Source organism: Archocentrus centrarchus, chromosome 3 (assembly GCF_007364275.1).
Source record: "Archocentrus centrarchus isolate MPI-CPG fArcCen1 chromosome 3, fArcCen1, whole genome shotgun sequence".
Lineage (NCBI taxonomy): Eukaryota > Metazoa > Chordata > Actinopteri > Cichliformes > Cichlidae > Archocentrus > Archocentrus centrarchus.
The window spans coordinates 1,807,180-1,826,072 of NC_044348.1; the positions used below are offsets into that span (position 1 = coordinate 1,807,180).

The 18,893-nt window shown below is 40.0% G+C and overlaps 1 protein-coding gene across 5 annotated transcripts in view; it reads left to right on the forward strand.

Annotated features, from left to right (window-relative positions):
• Positions 1–18,893, forward strand: part of LOC115800848 (C-myc promoter-binding protein-like) — a 92,910-nt gene that overhangs the window by 47,063 nt on the left and 26,954 nt on the right. For 3 of the 5 annotated variants that reach the window (XM_030758418.1, XM_030758427.1, XM_030758435.1), the window contains exons 9-18: positions 90–234; positions 1,728–1,903; positions 2,341–2,441; positions 3,228–3,443; positions 8,094–8,239; positions 8,496–8,534; positions 14,867–15,000; positions 15,662–15,794; positions 16,236–16,442; positions 16,981–17,109. In XM_030758418.1, coding sequence (XP_030614278.1) covers positions 90–234; positions 1,728–1,903; positions 2,341–2,441; positions 3,228–3,443; positions 8,094–8,239; positions 8,496–8,534; positions 14,867–15,000; positions 15,662–15,794; positions 16,236–16,442; positions 16,981–17,109 — 1,426 coding nt within the window. The remainder of the gene's footprint in view (positions 1–89; positions 235–1,727; positions 1,904–2,340; positions 2,442–3,227; positions 3,444–8,093; positions 8,240–8,495; positions 8,535–14,866; positions 15,001–15,661; positions 15,795–16,235; positions 16,443–16,980; positions 17,110–18,893) is intronic. The other 2 variants (XM_030758445.1, XM_030758453.1) reach the window with 1 other exon arrangement.

An 18,893-nucleotide genomic window follows, 5' to 3' on the forward strand; every position in this document is an offset into this window, starting at 1 on the left:
CTAATTATAATATAAGTACAGTAGTTTGACAGACCCTGTCCTAAGTCTTTCAAAAATTATGTACAGTATATATTTTTTTCTTCTTTCAGTGGTGGTCGATTTTCCACACTGCTCCACAACCTTGGACCAGAGAATGCTGTCACCTTGCTGGTGTTTGCCGTCACTGAACATAAGATCCTGGTCCATTCATTGCGACCAGCTGTACTGACCAGTGTTACTGAGGCTCTGGTGTCTGTAAGTAGCTGCAATCATCTGTCAAGAGTGCTGAATGTCTTAGTTCCACTACTTTCTTGTTTTATACTTAATTAAAGTGAATTGCAGCATTTACACAAGAAAACCTTTGTGAACCCTTTGGAATTTTCTGTTTATCTATATAAATACAACAAAAAACATCATTAAGGGTTTTTAAAAAAGTCCAAACAAAAAGAAGTGAAACGAAAAGAAAAAAAAACACTTGGTCATGTATTTTTTGTGAAAAAAGAGCCAGTGTTATATATGTGATAGTAAAAGGTATGTGAACTTCTAAGATAAGCAGTAAATTTGAATGTGAAATTAGATTGAGGTGTGTTTTCAATCAATAGGATGACAATCAGTTATGAGTGGGCGCCCTTTTTCTTTTTCTTTTTTCTTTTTAAGAACGTGGATCTATCCAAGTCTGGTCTTGACATTAAGAAAAAGAAAAGAGTTTGTGATGCTAAACATAGCATAGAACCACCACTAAAGAGTTTGGATCCCATTCAGAGTCACTAAGACTGTATATAAGTGAAGGAAACACACTGTTGCTCTCCACAGGAGTGGTCAAAATAGTCTGAAAGGTCACAAAGGAACTCTGGGTAACTTCCAAGGAACCAAAGGTCTTTTTCACTGAAGTTATGTATGTATGTATGTATCCCCTGACAAGGTAACACTAAACAACAATGGTTTGCAATAAAGGGCTGCAAGGAGAAAATCACTTCTCTTCAAAACATGGACAACTCAGGATGAGCCAGAAGCTGTTGAAACTGTGTTTTGTGGATGGCGCAGATTAACGTTGTTTTCTTTTTTGTTGTAATGGGAAGTATTATGTTTGGAGAAGGGGATATTCAGCATTCCTGGATGAGAGCCTCATTCCATCTGTGAAACATGGTGGTGGTGTCATAGTTTGGGTGTTTTTAGCTGCATCTGGACAAGAAATACTTGTTTTCATTGATGGGGAGAATTAAGAAAATTCTAAATGAAAACGTCAGGGTGATGAAGAGAGACAATGATCCAAAGCACACACAAGTACCAAAGAACAGTTATGCATTATGCTTTGGAATGATGAAGCCAAAGACCTGACTTTAATCCAAAAGAAATATGGAATGCCCTGAAGCATGTGAAGGCAATCCACCAACATCCTGGAGTTGAGTGTGTTCTCAGTATTGAAATGGGCCGATCCAAGTCAGTGTGCAATTCAGCTGATATACCCACTCACTGATGTATAATATTGGATCATTTTCTTCAGTCAATAAATGACCGAGTAAAATAAAAACTCTGCAGGCTTCACAAACATTTTCCTTAAAACTGCAGATGGCATTTAGTTTTAACCCTATGAAACTCAACTGTACTATCATTTTAAGCACACTATACTTCTGATAAACCACCAAAACTGCAGTTAAAGCATTGCAGCTGAGTTCTGGGTATTCCCTGAAGGAGCTCTCTCATTTTTCTCCTCTTGTTCTCTTTTTCCTCCTCTTCTTGGTCCTCAGATGATCTTTCCGTTCCACTGGCCCTGCCCATATATTCCTCTGTGCCCCCTGGCACTGGCTGATGTGTTGAGTGCCCCCTGTCCATTCATTGTAGGTGTGGACTCTCGCTACTTTGATCTTTATGACCCCCCTCCGGACGTCAGTTGCGTGGACCTGGACACAAACACCATCTTCCAGTAAGCACAACGTGTAAAACCTTTGCACAGCTGTACTTATTTAGGCAAGAAAGCAAATTTTGCTGAGCTTAATCTTCACTATGTGCATTGTTCTATACAGTAATCCATACATCACCTTCAAAGCTACAAGCTAAACATTGCTTCCTTTGGTCACTCTTCTTTTTTCCAGACCACATAGCTGACAGCTCATGAGTTCTAACTTTAGACATCAGGCCAATTTGCTAGAGATTGGGTGGAAATGGTTATTTTTGTAGCGTCAGACTTGTTTTAATATGACGAGAATGCAATTTTCTGGAGTGTCAAGTAAGGTCAGTAATGGTTCGCATCATTTTTGGCCTCATTACCAGCCAGACAAGATTACAGCGGTCTGAAATCCCTCTTGGCCTAACCACTGTTCATGTTGATTTTGGCCTCAGTGCATATTTCTGCTTTTCCAGCCATGAAGATAAGCGAGCCCTCACATGGAAGATTCTGCCAAAGAAAGCCTGTAAAAACCTAATGAATGTGCTGAATAATCTCTACCAGCAGCTTGTTGATGGTGAGTGCTGAGCTTATATATGAAGCGGTGGGGCCAATTATTGGGAAAATGTGTCCATTGTTTGATTTTATTTGGTTCATTTCTTGATGTATGTATTGTAAAGCTCACTGTCAGTAATAATTCAGGTCTAATTAAGGTCTCCACATGATCTGATGTTCTTTTTTCATCTTCTTTAGCCTTTGATTGTGTTGTCCTTACAATTTGCTCTCCAGTCACTGTCCTTTGTCCTGCTCTCAATTCAAATCTGAAAGCAGCAATAATCCCATCATAGCATAATCTCCTAATTATCCTTCTGCCCTGGTGTGGTGTTCATTGTGTTATCAACTTTTTCTGCTTTTGAAGACGCATATCCACTGAGAGACTATGAAACCTGCTGCGTCTTGTGCTTGAGAAAACTGAATAATTTAATTTTCTGATTCAGTGAAGTTGAAAATCTAGCCAGTCACTGCCTAAAGTGCTGAATATTGATATGCATGCCAGAGGTTTTAGTTGAGACATTTAACCCTGTTGTAGGTCTGTAGACAGGGATGTCAACTATACAGTAGGTTGTTTTTTTTTTTTGTAATTATGTATTAGTAATCCTCATTGCCAGCAGGACTTACTTAAATACTTAAGCAGTGCACAGACCTTTCAACACATGTACTTTGATCAGATCAACTTCATCAAAATGCAGACGAATCAGCTTCCTCAGCTGGCAGTGGGGATTTATAACCCTGATGTTGACATTAACCTAAAGATCCTGATATGTGCCGTGAGCTGCTAAAATGTATTTTTCTCCGGCTTCAGGTCAGTACCGGCCAGATGGGCTGCTGGAACTGAGCATGAGCGACTCGTCAGAGCTGAGCTGTGGGAAGAGTCTCCACACGCTGGAGCTCGAGATCCAGGAAGCCTTTCTGCGCTTCATGGCAGCAATTTTGAAGGGCTACCGCTCCTTCTTGCGTCCCATCACTCAAGCACCTTCTGAGAAAGCCACAGATGCTAGCTCACTCTTTGACTTGCAAGGTATTGGGAATAATGTGTCCACATGTAGCTTAAACCTCTGCAGCACCCCATGTACAGAGGAAACAGATTGACTGAGTTAACCAAGATGTCCTCTCCCCCACTGGCCTCTTGACATTCCTCACACATGAACAGAAAAGGTCCACTACAGTGTAATGAACTATTTTCTCTCTCAGATACACAGCATTGTGCAAAAGTCTTATTTTTGCCTAAATCGTGTCTTTTCTGAAAAACCTGAAAAAAATGATTTAGTCCATTATTTTAAGAGGGTGATGATATTTTGCTAGGAAAATGGGAAATTGGTGGTCCTTGACAAATGGGAACAAATTCTGTGTTTTTGCGACAGGCTGCTAATAACAGAATGCCTAAAATTATAATTTAAAATGGTTTGGTCTGTTATGTGTAGACACAACACTGGTTCATCTCTTGAGTTTGAGTGTTTTTTTTAATGCTTGAATGATTCACAGGTCAGTGTTAAGCGGCTTAACAAACATAATCGAAAAAACATTCCTCTGAAAATGGTCAGGTACAAGGACTGGACTGCAAATGAGTGAAAAAGCAGCCAATGCCCAAAGAAACACTTTGGAAGATCTTCACAAAGTCTGGACAACTGTTGATCAAAACCATGTTAAAAAGTTACGAGAAACTCTGACTCCTTGGAAGCAAAATATAAAGAATTGAGGGGTGGCTCGAGACTTTTGCACAGCAGTCTAAATGTATCATAATCATTCCCATTATAGTGTTTGCTTGACTGCATAATATTTCCTACTTTAATACCAGGAATCCAAAAGTAGAATTTTGCCATGCGCAAGACCAGCTTGACCACTTTTAGCCTCTAACTGTAGCAAGGCTCGAGCTGACTGCGTTCTTTCACATTTGATGACTGTAAGCCAGATTAAATAGGATGATTTTTCTTTTGGACAGAATCTTTTTGTACTGATTAAAATGTTTTAAACAGATCATTTTTATTCAACTTGAAAATATAAAGGGCTCAGCATCGGTTGTCAGTCAGGTTTAGTATTGTATTGTTTTTCAGTGGCATGACAGCATGTGTTGCCAAGCCAGCTCAAGCTCTTTGAGGAAGTAATACTCATGATATTATTTCTGTTTCTTTATACAAACATCTGGAAATCACTTGACATCTCCGGACAGATTAGCATGTCAGTTAGAATTCATTTTCAGAAAGCTGTGGGGAAGGAGAGTTATGCAACTGCAAACTGTGTGCTTCTCAGTGCCTTCCACATGGATTTTTATTAGCAGGACTATTGGCCAACCACAAGAATACGTAATGACTTAGTAATGAGTTACTAAGTGATTTTAATTTTAGAATCTAGACTAACCAACATGAGCCTTCTTGGAACCAAGAGCTCTAAAGAACTGATTTGACCAGCAGAACTGAGTCTGGTAACATCCGGTGCGGTGCTCAGTGTGTCAGCCATCAAAAGTTAACTTTGTGCTACTTTTTCATCATTATCCAGTCCTAGTTGTATAGTTACAGTGTATGATTAGTGCTAATGACTTTCTGAATATTTAAGCTAAGACCACATCATCTGTTGCAGCTTCTTCTCGACAGCTGGCCTGCCTCAAACACAGATGGCGTTGTTTAATACATGAGCTTTCGTAAGTGTCCATCTCCACCTCTGAGTAAATACACAGAGAAACTGTTTGGGTAAGAAGGCTGGGTTTTGAGGAGATGCTGGGGTTGAAGGCTCGAGGCTGCTTGCAAACTGAAGGTTAGTCAGTTAACACTGCAGCTGCTGAGCTCCAGAGGCTTGTCTCTGGCTTCTGGATTGGAGCCCATGAAAGCTGCTTTACATCACAATTAATAGGAGTTGGGGTGATACGGCTGCTCCGCTGGAGAATAGCTGGAGCCAAAGCTGTGTCCTGTCTGAGTTATGTGATATAGCAAACAGGAATGGCTACAGTATCTTACAGAATGACTTGAAGAAAGAACAGCTTGTGCATCATATGTGAACCACTTTTTAACCTAATATTCCTAGCAATAAAAATATTACTAAGTATGTTAGTGTGCTTTCAATTTAACATCTGTGGCTTTGACATTTTTAACGCACACACTGCAGCTGTGTTTCTTTTTCATCTGATATTCAAACTTGCAAGGCACAGGTTAAATAAAGAAATGCGCTACTACATAGACAACAACATACATCCCTTCAGAACAGGTTACTTTCTAAATAATATATCAACATACACAAAGGCACCACCTGCTAGTCGGTCCATTTTCTTTCAAATGGCATCATTGTTGCTAGAAGATCATGTAAAGCTCAGTGTGCTGATGGGGAGAGTGTCTGTAGAGGCGTTCTAAAATATTTGCCTTTCCCTGATAACGATCAGTGAAAGATATGCTCTGTATTGCCAAAAATATTCACTCACCATCCAAATCATTGAATTCAGGTGTTCCAATCACATCCATGGCCACAGGTGTATAAAACCAAGCACCATGCAGACTGCTTCTACAAACATTTGTAAAAGAATGGGTCGCTCTCAGGAGCTCAGTGAGTTCCAGCATGGTACCGTGATAGGATATCATTTGCGCAACAAGTCCAGTTATGAAAATTCCTCAATACTAAATATTCCTAAGGCAACTGTTAGTGGTATTATAGCAAAGTTGAAGCGATTGGGAATGACAGTAACTCAGCCATGAAGTAGTAGGCCATGTAAAATCACAGAGTGGGGTCAGTGGATGCTGAGCTGAATAGTGCACAGAGGTCTCCAACTTTCTGCAGAGTCAATAGCTAGAGATCTCCAAACTTCATGTGGTTTTCAGATTAGCTCAAGAACAGTTCATAGAGAGCTTCATGAAATGGGTTTCCATGGCCGAGCAGCTGCATCCAAGCCTTACATCACCAAGCACAATGCAAAGTGTTGGATGCAGTGGTGATGCACACCAAGCACACCACCCCTGGACAGTGGAAATGTGTTCTCTGGAGTGATGAATCACGCTTCTCCGTCTTGCAAGTTGATGGATGAGCCTGGGTTTGGTGGTTGCCAGGAGAACGGTGCTTGACTGACTGCATTGTGCCAAGTGTAAATTTTGGTGCCGGGGTTGTTTTTCAGGAGTTGGGCTTGGCCCTTTAGTCCCAGTGAAAGTGGAGAGAGACAGGAAGTGGGGGAAAGATACAGGGCAAATCGGTGCTGGGCCGGGACGCGAACCCACGCCGCCCGCACCGCAACGCGGCGTGTCTATGTGGTCGCCGGCTTCACCACTAAGCCACCCAGGCGCCCGAAAGGAACTCTTAATGATTCAGTATACCAAGACATTTTAGAAGATTTCATGCTCTCAACTTTGTGGGAACAGTTTGGGGATGGCCCCTTCCTGTTGCAACACGCACAAAGCAGGGTCTATAAAAATGTGGAAGAACTTGACTGGTCTGCACAGAGTCCTGACCTCAACCTGATAGAACACCTTTGGGATGAATTAGAGCAGAGACTGTGAGCCAGGACTTCTCATCCAACTTCAGTGTCTGACCTCACAAATGTGCTTATGGAAGAATGGTCAAAAATTCCCATAAACACTCCTAAACCTCGTAGAAAGCCTTCCCCGAAGAGTTGAAGCTGTTATAGCTGCAAAGGGTGGGCTGAAGTCATATTAAACCTTATGGATTGAGCATGGGATGTAAGTCCATATGCATGTGAAGGCAGATGAGCAAATACTTTTGGCAATATAGCGTAGTTCTCAGAGGAGGAAATTATTTCTTGCGTTATGTTTTCCCTGCTGGCTGCAAGACAGAAAGAGCCTTTGGGGCAGATTGCAGCTATAATTACAACATACAGTAAAGGCAACATCTGTGGTAGAAATCACATAAATTTCCTATTATTTCTGAGCGTTCTGCCCTTCTGTTATTTAAAATTATGACTCAGGTCTTGCCTGCGTTGCATTTTTTAAGGTCATAAGAGGTTCAAATAAAAAGAAACAATTATCTGGTCCTCAGATTGTCAGAGCCAAAGTGCATTTCAGTTGCAATCCAAATAAAAAAAAAACACAAGTTTGAAATACATTAAGGCTTTTCTTTTTTAAATAAACTGGTAAGCAGACTAATCATTAAGGCCCCCTTGCATTCCTAATATGTAATGAAAGACATACAAAATTATATAGTGAAGCTACTCGGAGGTATTTTGGTCAGAAACTGACCTGAACTGGTCCAAGTTGCAAGTGGCCAGTGTCATGATTAAAATATTTATCAGCTGCAGGAAGTGTTTGGCTTCCATATCCGTGCTGTGAGCCAGAAGCCATCCATCCTATTCTCAGTCTCATAACAGCAGTGACTTATTACTCAGTTAAGCAGCTTTCAGCATCTATTATGGAGGTTTTCCACCACGTTGTTGTACATCCCAAATTGGCCATTATACTAACAGCATTGTGGCTTGCATTATCCAAACCAAGACAAATGGATGTCCTTTTATAGAACAATCAATCCTTTAATCATAAGCTCGCACACCTTTGGAAGAACTCTGTGAATTATTCTTGTGACTGCTCACTATTTTTCAGTAGATGAAGTGAGTTCTACTATAAAAAAAAATAAGCGCAGTGCAATTTCAAATGATCTATCAGTTACTGTACGAACATCTTGGATTTCAGCAAAGTAAGGTTACTATCATTTTTAGTGGCTAACATATTGACATTTCTCTCCTCAGGATTCTTGAAGAGCCGCGACCGCTCACACCAGAAGTTCTACTCACTAATGACCAAGACCCAGATGTTCATCCGCTTTATCGAAGAGTGCTCCTTTGTTAGCGACAAAGATGCCAGCCTGGCCTTCTTTGACGACTGTGTGGACAAAGTGAGCTTTTTATTTTATACAAGAAAATGCCGTATTGTATACTTCAATAGTCATTTTGATGCAGTGGAAGCTTCTGACAAAAAAAGCTTCCTCGTCTGGCATTTTTCTCAGTGGACCCCCACTGTGTTCCACTTACAGTAGTGTTAGCAGATTTTCCTCTTCTCTGCATCACTTCACTTGTCTTCAGCCAAACTTTCTTGAGTTTCCCTTTCTCTCTCTCTCTTTTTTTTTCTCTTCTGCCTCCACTTGTGAGCAGCTTTACAATTCAGAGCGGGGTGCAGATAAAGGAGGCAAGGTAAGTCTATTTTTATTCTCACTTGTTCTGGGGATATTTTGTTTCCAGATAGGGGAAATGTGCATGTTGCATGGTAGGCTTGGGTGATATCTACTTTTTCATACCTTCATTACTTCCTGACATTTCACCAGGGTATGTGATGGTGTTGTGTAAAATAAACCAACCAACAAACAAACAGAAGCCCTGAAAGCTCAGATAGAAGTCATTGTAGCTGTGGATACGAGGACTAAGCCGGCAGAAAGATTAACCTTTGCTACCCTCATTATCATTAGAAATAGTAGTTTTTTAAGCCTACAGTAGATGACCTTTGGCTCTCATCACAGCACACAAAGTGATGAACACATAAGTAACAATCTTCACCACCTTGAGGCATTGTTAAAAATTCAGTCTTTCATTGCCCTTTTTATTCTTTTTTACATATTCTGATGCTTCTCATTTTACAAAGAAAAGTTTGGATAGGAGTCTTCATGAGTCTGTTCTTTATTTCTATTAGCAATTGATCCCGCTTGTTCTGCATGCTAACGTTATGGTTGCTCTATGTTAGCATGTCTGATCCTTCTTTTTTGCAGAAACAATATTCACAGCTCACTGTTTGTCTTTTTGTTGTTTCTTGTTTTTCTATTGTAAACTGGCAAGATGGAAAGTGGAATATCTTATTAAACTGGATCGATCTGAGAGTCGTTTGATCTAGAAAATACACGATGCCGTGTAGGGCGCGTCTTCGTAAAGGAACCTGTAACCACACACTGCATAATCACTTTCAGTACAGACGCATTCATGTTAGCCTACAAGGAAAGAAAGCTGTTGGTGCTAGCACTGATTACCACACTCTAAGATATTAGAAAATTTTAAGGACACACGTATACCCTATAACTGCAACACTGCTCAAACCTACTGCATGGTACCAATAATATAACAAAATAATTTTGAATCATAATTGAAAACGGCTTTGTCTCATTTCTTTTAGACGGCCCTCTAGTCATGCAGATATGATTTAAGCTTTCATGTTGTCCCACCCGCTCCTTCTTGTGTCACTTAAATTAGTTCCTTATGATCTAAGTTATAATGCCTTTCTACACGTTATCTACTTTTAATGAATATGCTCACGCACCCACATTTGCTGCCACAGCAATTTGTCCTGAGATACTGAATGTACTGTATCATAGAAAATCCATGGGTGCATGGGATCCATTTCTGCAAAGATTTCTTCCTTCAATTTTTCATGAGTCTAGTGAGTAAGGGTTTTTAGTGCTTCAGTGATTTCTGAAGCGCTAACAGAGCTTGAAGTTAGTTTTTTGCTCTTCCCCTGGGCTCATATTTTTCTGTGTGACAGTGTGAAGACTTGGAGTGGCTCTCAGTCCGTTTTCTTTGTTCCGCTGGGAGCACTTTGAATAGGTTGACCCCGCGTGCTCATGAGGTTGTGTTCCTCTATCAGACCATATTTGTGTGCTGAAGGTTAAATGTTGTGTGTTTGCAGTTTTAAAGTCCACCTGCCTGCTTGCTTCCCAAGTCACATCTTTGGGTCACTGGTTTTTGCAGGTGACATTTGTAACTGACTTTGAAATAGACTTTGCTGTCCTTGCATTGCGTGTGTGTGTGTGTGTGTGTGTGTGTGTGTGTGTGTGTGTGTGTGTGTTCTGGCTGTAATTGAGACAAAATGGAAGTGAATCCAGAGGCCAGGATCCACATCCTCCCGTCCTTGTTTTCCCAGACCTACACTGGGGCCCGGGTCTCCTGCGTCACTTCTACGGCCGATTAAATCCCTCAAACTGTCTGTGCACTGTGGCAATGTGGATTACATTATCTGCTCTCTAGGAGACAAAACACAGTGCATCGCTCAGCCCACACACAGCAGTCCCATACACTAAGATAAGGTTAAAGTCTATACATCCCTGAGGGCAAGAAGTTTACTATGGCAACCAAACTAATTAAATCCAAAAGACAAAAGACTTAACTAATCATACAAGTAAGCTAATATTAAACAGAGTAAAACATGTAAAAACACAAGCAAAGGGTAAATTTTAGGGATTAAAAAAATTAATCTAATTAATTAGGAGCTTTGTAATTAATTAATCGAAATTAATCGCATTTTAATCACATTTCAATATTTAACATGATAAATATTAATTTAAGTTTGGTTGATGAATGAATTAATATACATAAGCTTAAACTTCAAAATTTTGTTTATTTTCCCACCAGTCTACTACACAGACCAGCGAAGGGTGGACGTGCTCCTGTGATAAGCAAACTCCTGAAATTAAAGTTAAGCATCATAACTGGATAGTTTTAGTCAACATTAATGTCTCACTTAATATAGTTGGAAATTAATCATTCGCTCAGCTGTATTCCTTGATGTTGTTATGCTTGTTTTAACAGCTTATTTTGAATTAAAGACTTAAAATTAAACCACAAAAAGGAGAAAAAGTTCGTTCTTCGTTTAACAGCTGTGCTTCACACTCACGGTTGCTAGGCGACATGAGCTACGCAGAGGTGAGGACAGGCGACGCTGATATGAAGGCTAGCCGCTCACTTCTGGCCTTTGCAGTCTTCGTGGGCTGCAAAGGACCCGGTCTACGTGGGCCGGGTCCTTTGAAGGATGCAGCCCCTGAATTTTTGACATCGTGCGTCGATATAATCTGTATGTCTGGAACTTATGCACTGAGAAGTGTTCCATGGTGCAAAGTGTGATTAAAATGCGTTAAAAATTTTAATTCGTTATTTTCCCCGTAATTAATTAATCAAAATTAACGCGTTAAAGTCCCACCCCTAGTAAATTTACATTCAAAGAGTCATTAGATTCTGTATAAGAACATATAAAGACCTCGGTTTAAAGTGCTCATCAGTAATTCTTCTAAATGTATACATATATACACATTATTATAGGAGAATGCTTTTTTGAGTTTCTCAGCTGTTCATCATATGGAAACATTTAGTTTATGTCCATATCACCTATTTATAGACCTGTCAGTGGATTTGAAACTGTTCAAGGATTTGGTGTTAGGTCATTTTACATTGTGATTATGGATTGTATCTTCAAATATTTAGTTTTTATAATACCCCAAATTTCCTGCTACCTCACTGTTGTTTTATAACTGGACACAGTTCACAGCAGAATTTCCAAATATCAAATGTTAACTGAAAGAACATTTAGGGATCACGGGGCTCCTTTTGGTACCACATCAAAGTCAGGGAGTGTTTATTTAAAGGGAGCTGTTTGACATTTTGAAAAAATACACTCTTTGGCTTTTCAGCAGAAAGTTATATGTGTGATCCGCACACAAAGTGTAAAAGTACAAGTTCTGCTTTTATAGGTGGCGATGTGTTGCATGGCTCTGACTTGTATAGCTGCCAAAGGTTAGCTACATGGCTAATGCTAACAGTGTCGCTGCTGTACAAAGCAATAAAAATCCAAAGAATGGTCTATTAAACTCCAGTGACACAGTTCAGTAGTATGTTAAAGTCATATGAAAACACTATGTTGGATGATCACTTACTTACTGATCAAGCAGAAATAATGCCAGCTCCTGGTCCGTTGTCTGTGTTCCAGCCCTGTGGGCAGTTTTACGTACCACTCCAGTGTTTTTGGGTCTGTCCTCTTTTACCAACTCAGGTCTGGAAAACGTCTTAAACAAAGGCCTCAGTCACTTTAACTGACTCCTACCTGCAGGGTTTCAAACTCTCCCACCTCTACTTTATCTAAGGGGGTTTGAGAAACCCTTGAAAAACTGTGTTACAGACAGCTATTACTTCTAGCATTGTGTTTTAAAATGTGCTCAGAGGAGCATCACAGAAATCGATGTTAGCCTTTGATGTTCTTTGTTGGACAAAAGTGGAATAATGAAAGCCTTCTTTGGACAGTACTAAGGAACAGACACTCCCACACTCCACTGCTTTGACTGAGGTTGATATCAAACTTTAATTACTGTCTGGCTAACTAGACTAAATTATGAACTTTAAGCAAGTGCTTCACCTCCCTTCTTTCCTGCTTAAAGAAAATCATTGCCTGTGGCGCTAAAGCCTGTCATTAAGCACTTCTCAATTTATGATGCTTCCCTCTGTGACAGTGGGTTTTTTTAAATCCACCATAAAGCTCAGACCTCCTGATTTAAGATTCACTTAGTCTTATCTGTCTGCCCCACCAGCGTGGCTGTAGTAAAAATCTTTGCAGTGACTCCAAATGTCACCGATGGAAATGATAAATGACGTCCATTATGCTATTGTTTCATTTGGCCACATAGTTTTTTTTTTTTCTTTTCTTTTCTGGCATCTTTAATAAAAGTCAGAGTACTTTTTTTTTCCCACCAGTGAACATCCATAACCTTTTATCTTTTGGGTAAAGAGATATGGCTGCAGATACTGTCATGGTAACTCAGCTTTACAGTAATATAACAGCCATGCTGATTACTTACTGTGTATCTGAGCCATACAGAATGACTGTAGGGGTCTTAATCCACACAAGTCTTTGTAGGAGATTCTATACTGCCAGGTTATACTTAAAGCTCACTGTGGTATAACTCGCTCATCTTTAGAAATGAAAATCAAACTGATTGATGATCCTTGTGTATTAATAAATCAGATGGTCTTCCAAGGCTGGAGTGGAATAGCTGAACTGCATGAAAAATGTATTAAAAAAAAGGCGAAAGTATATATGCGGAGGGTGAATACATTAACATGAATCCGAAATAATCAAACTTCATAGAAATCTGGGTTTTATGTATTCACTTTGAAATGGAGAAATGCTTCCTCGGGGCAAAGATTAATAATCGACAAATAACCTGTAGTTTATTTATTTATTTTTTTTACTTTAAACCATTTATGGCAGACAAATATGGACACAGACCACAATAAGACTTTGAATCTAATTTCAGTTAACTGTTAAAGGGCTTCGCTGCTCATTTTACTATCATTTACAGCATTTTAGTTTACTGTTACAAGTAGAGCCGGCCAGTATGTTAAAACAGATGAAATAAGTCATCTGTTGTTTTTAAAGAGCTGTAAATTCTAATGGTTTTCACCGAGTAACAGCGATGAGCTAGCCTTGACTTTTTTCAAGTTATCTTATATGTTTCTTTATTCATGGACGTGCACAAGGCTGTGACTACCATGGTGAAGGGGACGTGAGCTTGTGCAACACTTCCACTGCAACTTATTGTAGCTCTAAATGTAGATGTCACTTGATCTGATATACACATATTTATATTAATGTCTGTACAATCATTGTATTTAAGTATCATTTACATTTGTTAGTGCAGCACGTTTCAGTGTTGCAGTGTTACTGTACAGGAAGCGTCTGATCTGTTGTTCTGGGCGACGGCTTAGACAAAGAAGTTGTTCTAGTGTCTGTTTTGATATATAAGAGGAGAGGGTGCTGCATGAGTTTATGTCCAGGTTGTGTGGGAGCTGCAGTTATTTCTGTCTATTTTAAGACTCAGCACCAGTGATCTTTGCTCTGTATTTATTAAGCCTCTGCACCCATGGCCCTTGCCTGAATCATTATGCTTTGGGGTTGTCCGTACATCCATCTATCCATCCCATTTTGTGAACACAATACCTCTTGAATCTCTTTAAGTTGGCCACAAATGCTCATGTGGACTCAAGAATGAGCTAATTCAGTTTTGGCATTCAAAGATCAAGGTCAGTGTGAGTCATTATCCAACCTATTCTTGCAGACTTGATGTATCAGGAACAGCTGGATGAAATGTTCACTGTGTTCTCAAAAAAGCTATTTTGGATATAACTTATTATATTTTTCTATATAACAGGATAAATTGGTGAAGTGATGACATTTGATATCCAAAGTACCAGGCTGAACTTCACTGTACTACTGTGATGTTTTGCAGAACCTGGGACTGTAACGCTGCGGGTTTAAGATGCAAGTGTTTATCAAGCATTCAAATTTTAGAACTTGCAGCAACATCCACATTTAAAGCATTGTTTACATCAGAATCAGCTTTATGCTTAACAAAGTTGCATTAGATCAGTTTTATTCTTATGTCCTACAACCTTTATCCTTATACCCTCAACTCGGATGAAGAACAGCTGCCATTAATGGGCTAAAATGACATGTATTTGAACTGGAACTTGATTGATGGGAGGAGGAGGCATTTAAACCACTAAGCAGTAATTATATGTTTAATAAGCAGTAGTTATGTTGTAATGATTATAGCGGTAATTATAACTGTAACTAATTACAGGCCATAATGTCAAGATCTTTACTGAAGATCTGACCTGCCAGATGGGATTCTCCATACTGCCTTCAGGTGTGATAGATGACAGGTCACAGTCCCACCACCCGGACACCTCCGTTCATGTTTGTGTGTTCTGTTCTGCAGGTGGACAGCGACAGGCTGGAGGAGACCCGGCTGATAGAAATTGATGAATCCCAGCGTAGTGAGCACACAGTCTTCATCACACCTCCAGAGCTGCCCCCTCTGCCCGAGGGAGAGGAACATCCCCTGTGCTACAGGTACAGACTGTACTTATGGAAGGATCGGTGTATATGTAGGTTTTTTGTTTTCTTTGGTGATTGATGATTTTATTCACTTGAATGTTTGAATAACAAAGTAGAATTTTGTAAGCAAATGATGAGTAATATTTCTAAATGGGAAAGGTGTACAAATGCGCTGCTGAGCGCAATCCTCCTACTCAGCATCCTCCTTGAGATGAACTGGATAAAAAGTCTCACAGCTAACAGCAGGGAGAAAATTGAAAAATCTGAATAATAGATTAAGTTTAAATTTGGTTAATTCGTTCTTTTCAATAGCTGATTGAGGACCAGCAGGAGTTGAGCTCTGTTAATGGGACCAAGACTGAACTCTGCTGCTGGACTGTGTGGAGCTGAATATGTGCTATTTGTATTCTGCAGTCACGCTTCATTCTGAATAATTTATGATTTTTTTTCAGAAGCACTTATGTTAAGCTCCCATCATAATCCATTATGACCAGCGGTTTTCAACATTTTTTATTAGCTCCCTTTGTAGATAATTACAAAAAAGCTTTATTGATGTCACCATAACCTTGGAGGCAACCATTTACGCTTTCCCAAAATGTTTATTTTCATGCAGTGCTGGTTGACTCCTCTAATCTTGTGCCTTCTTTCGTTAATGTGAATATATATTTTTCAATAGGTATGATGGCTTCCCAGTGTTGAGTTTAGACCTATTTGACCCTGTTGAAGGTCTGCGGACGCCCTCCTCCCGCCTCGCTGCCAGGCACAGCTGCCCCACCAGCCCTGCCCCCATGTTTAGACGCACCAAGCAGGTCAGCACAAGTGAAACTCGCTTTTGCACATTTTCATTTATTGATTTATTTGGATTTGGGTATTGATTTGCACCTATAAAGAGGGCAAACATACATAGTTCTAAAGTACCCAAACTTGCATACATGCTCTGAGAATCTCCAAAATCTTACATGCTGATAGCATTTAAATAACATGTCCTGTTTTAGAGTCAGCATTTTACAATTGATTATTAAACAGCACAGTACTGAAACGCTTCAGGGAATCCACACATTTAAAAAATGCAAGTAGAAGTTTTGTTCTTGTTGCAATAGCTGCAAGGAAACTGATATGGTTCTCTGGGGTGATGGGAATGACAGGAGCTTAGGTAATTCTAATTTACTGTTATCTCCTACGTGAGTTCGACATGTCCTCGAGGCCGAATTGTGCATTAAAATATTTTTGCTTCTACTTTTCATCCACAGGAGATTAAATCAGCCCAGAAGATAGCTAAAAAGTACTCATCCATCCCGCAGCTGTGGTCCAAGTGCCTGTTGCGTCACTGCTACGGCCTGTGGTTCATCTGTCTGCCAGCATACGTGAAGGTGTGCCACTCCAAGGTGCGAGCGCTTCGGACTGCCTACGACGTCCTCAGAAAGATGCAGGCGAAGAAGCTGCAGCCCCCTGATGAGGTACGTCAGCTGTTTCCTGCAAATTACCTGACTGACTATGAATAAACTACAAACTGTTGATCGTGGACTGACATGGCCTAGAGATCTAAAAAGTAAAGCCAATACAGAAGTGCTTCAAGTCCCTTAAGTCTGTTGGAAAATGGCCTTCAGCTCACTTGCTCTGTATTAAATACTTTCCTGATGAGTTTATGGCCTCAGTTGCTAGTTTCAAGTCATACTGAAAACAAAATAAAGTTAATTCTGTAAAATATGGTACCCATTGGTATAAAAAAAGGAGGATAAAGTGGGGTATGCTTGACTGTGTGATTGACAAGTCTCCAGCCTCAATTTCACAGTCAAGCCCAGTCCCTGTTCATCACGTCCGGTTTAAAAACAGTGGCTGTTGGCAGCTTTTGTTTAAAGAGCTCTGTAATAAAAGTGTGTTTGGATGTCTTGAATCAGTAGCAGTGACTTGGCTTTCCTTTTTTTGTCAGCAGCCTAAAATCTGTTTTTAGGGGGTGTAGCATTTCTGTCTAAACAATCGATTATGCACACATAGGTCTGTTACCGGGTGTTGATGCAGCTGTGTGGACAGTATGGGCAGCCTGTCCTGGCAGTGAGGGTCCTCTTTGAGATGAAGAAGGCTGGAGTCCACCCCAACGCCATAACATATGGCTACTACAACAAGGTACAGTGTGTTCCTCTATTGATGATAATGAAGCCAGAAATTGTTATTTATGGTTGATAACCCAGTGTGAAATTAATCTTTGTTTGCATTTAAAAATGGATATGGTATGGTGGTATGCCTTTGACTGGTATCAGGGTGCAGAGGGACTAATAGACACACATGAATGGTGGGACAGGTCAACACTGTTGCTGTTCCCCCCTCCCCACCCTCTCCTGAGCTTGGCGTCCTTTTTTGTTGTTACATTATGAATATTCTGCTGATTTTACTGCAAGCTTGACTAGTGCATGAACACACCAGTGACAGCCAAATGTCAATTTACAGAGACTGTCCAATAAGAGACATCTTTTTTGTCAGCAGTGAAGGATAAATATGCAGACCGAGTCAGAGTAATCAAAGTCTGGAGGATTGGTTACCGTAGAAATCAGTCAGGTTATTGACCACATTATGAAAAAAATCTGAAAGTATTTGTCTTAGTAAATGTCATATTTAATGTGACTGAAGAAATAAATGAAGTAAATGTTAAGATGCAGGGATGAAGTGACCTCTAAAGCCCCTGATTGAATGCAGTTTCTCAAAGGTAATGTGATCCTCTGGATAAACACAGCTTAGGAATTTGGATGATATATAATAAAGTAGACTGATTGCAACCTTGTTGATTGTTTATTCATGATTCACAACCAGACGCATAAATAATTGCATTCAAATTATCACACTGCTGTGCTCATTTCTCAGTCAGTAAAAATCATCTGTCTCTGGATGGCACTCACAAAGCAGAGACACTTCATCACACTGATGGCTCCACAGACATTCAGCTTTTGGATAAAAAGAAACATCGGTGACATTTGCAGCTTACCCCCAAGGTTGTATGACACCGTGTGTGATCAACCCCAGGTGTCAGGATGAATCGTGACCCTGTTATCACTGTAACCCGTCACTGGTCTGCCAAGCCAGGGAGTAAAAAAGTAAATTGGCTGATGTGGGAGCAGACTGTCAAGAGGCAAGGCCACAGTAAAAGTTACTACAGAGTGTTTTGACACCTGAGAGGATCTTATTTTATCTTAGAAATAGACGGCTTGGAGGCACAAAGTGGTGGAGTCATACTCTCACACAAGCTTTGTATTCACTGCAGCTGCCACACTGTACAGTTTTTTTTTCTTTCATGCTTCTCGAAGTCTCTATATGCATGCTTATATATTAACTCTGCTATTCACTCCCCATTAAATTCACATGGTCGTCAGTTGCATATAAAAACAAAAGAAACAGAAGTGAGCTGTAGTTACCGAAAAGGATTTTTCCACAGGAGGCATTGTTTCATGATATGATTCAAATTGAGCCCTGATGAGTTACAAAGAACTAATAAATGATTTTCAGTCATCAAAAACGTCTGTGTGAACTGAAATTAAAGGAGAACACTCCTAGGAACACCAGACAAAAAACACACTAGTACATGTACCATTTACTCACATGTATACACATTTCCAGGGTTTTTTGTGGTGTATATGACAATAAACGTCTTGAGCTTGACATTTCTTATTTTTTCAAGTAACAACAAGGGAAAATCGGACATTCAGCCCGGCAGAAAAACAAGAACCAGAAATGGCAACATCATTAAGTCAAGGCAGACTTGATCAGGGAGAAGAGCTTTCACATCACTGCAGCAAACTGAGCATCTTTTAATGTTTGCTGGGTTTTGGCCTCAGTGGCTTAGACAAACCACACCAACTGTTCTTAGTCATCAGTGCTCTTTTACACAAATCTGTCTTCACACAACATGAGGCTGGACT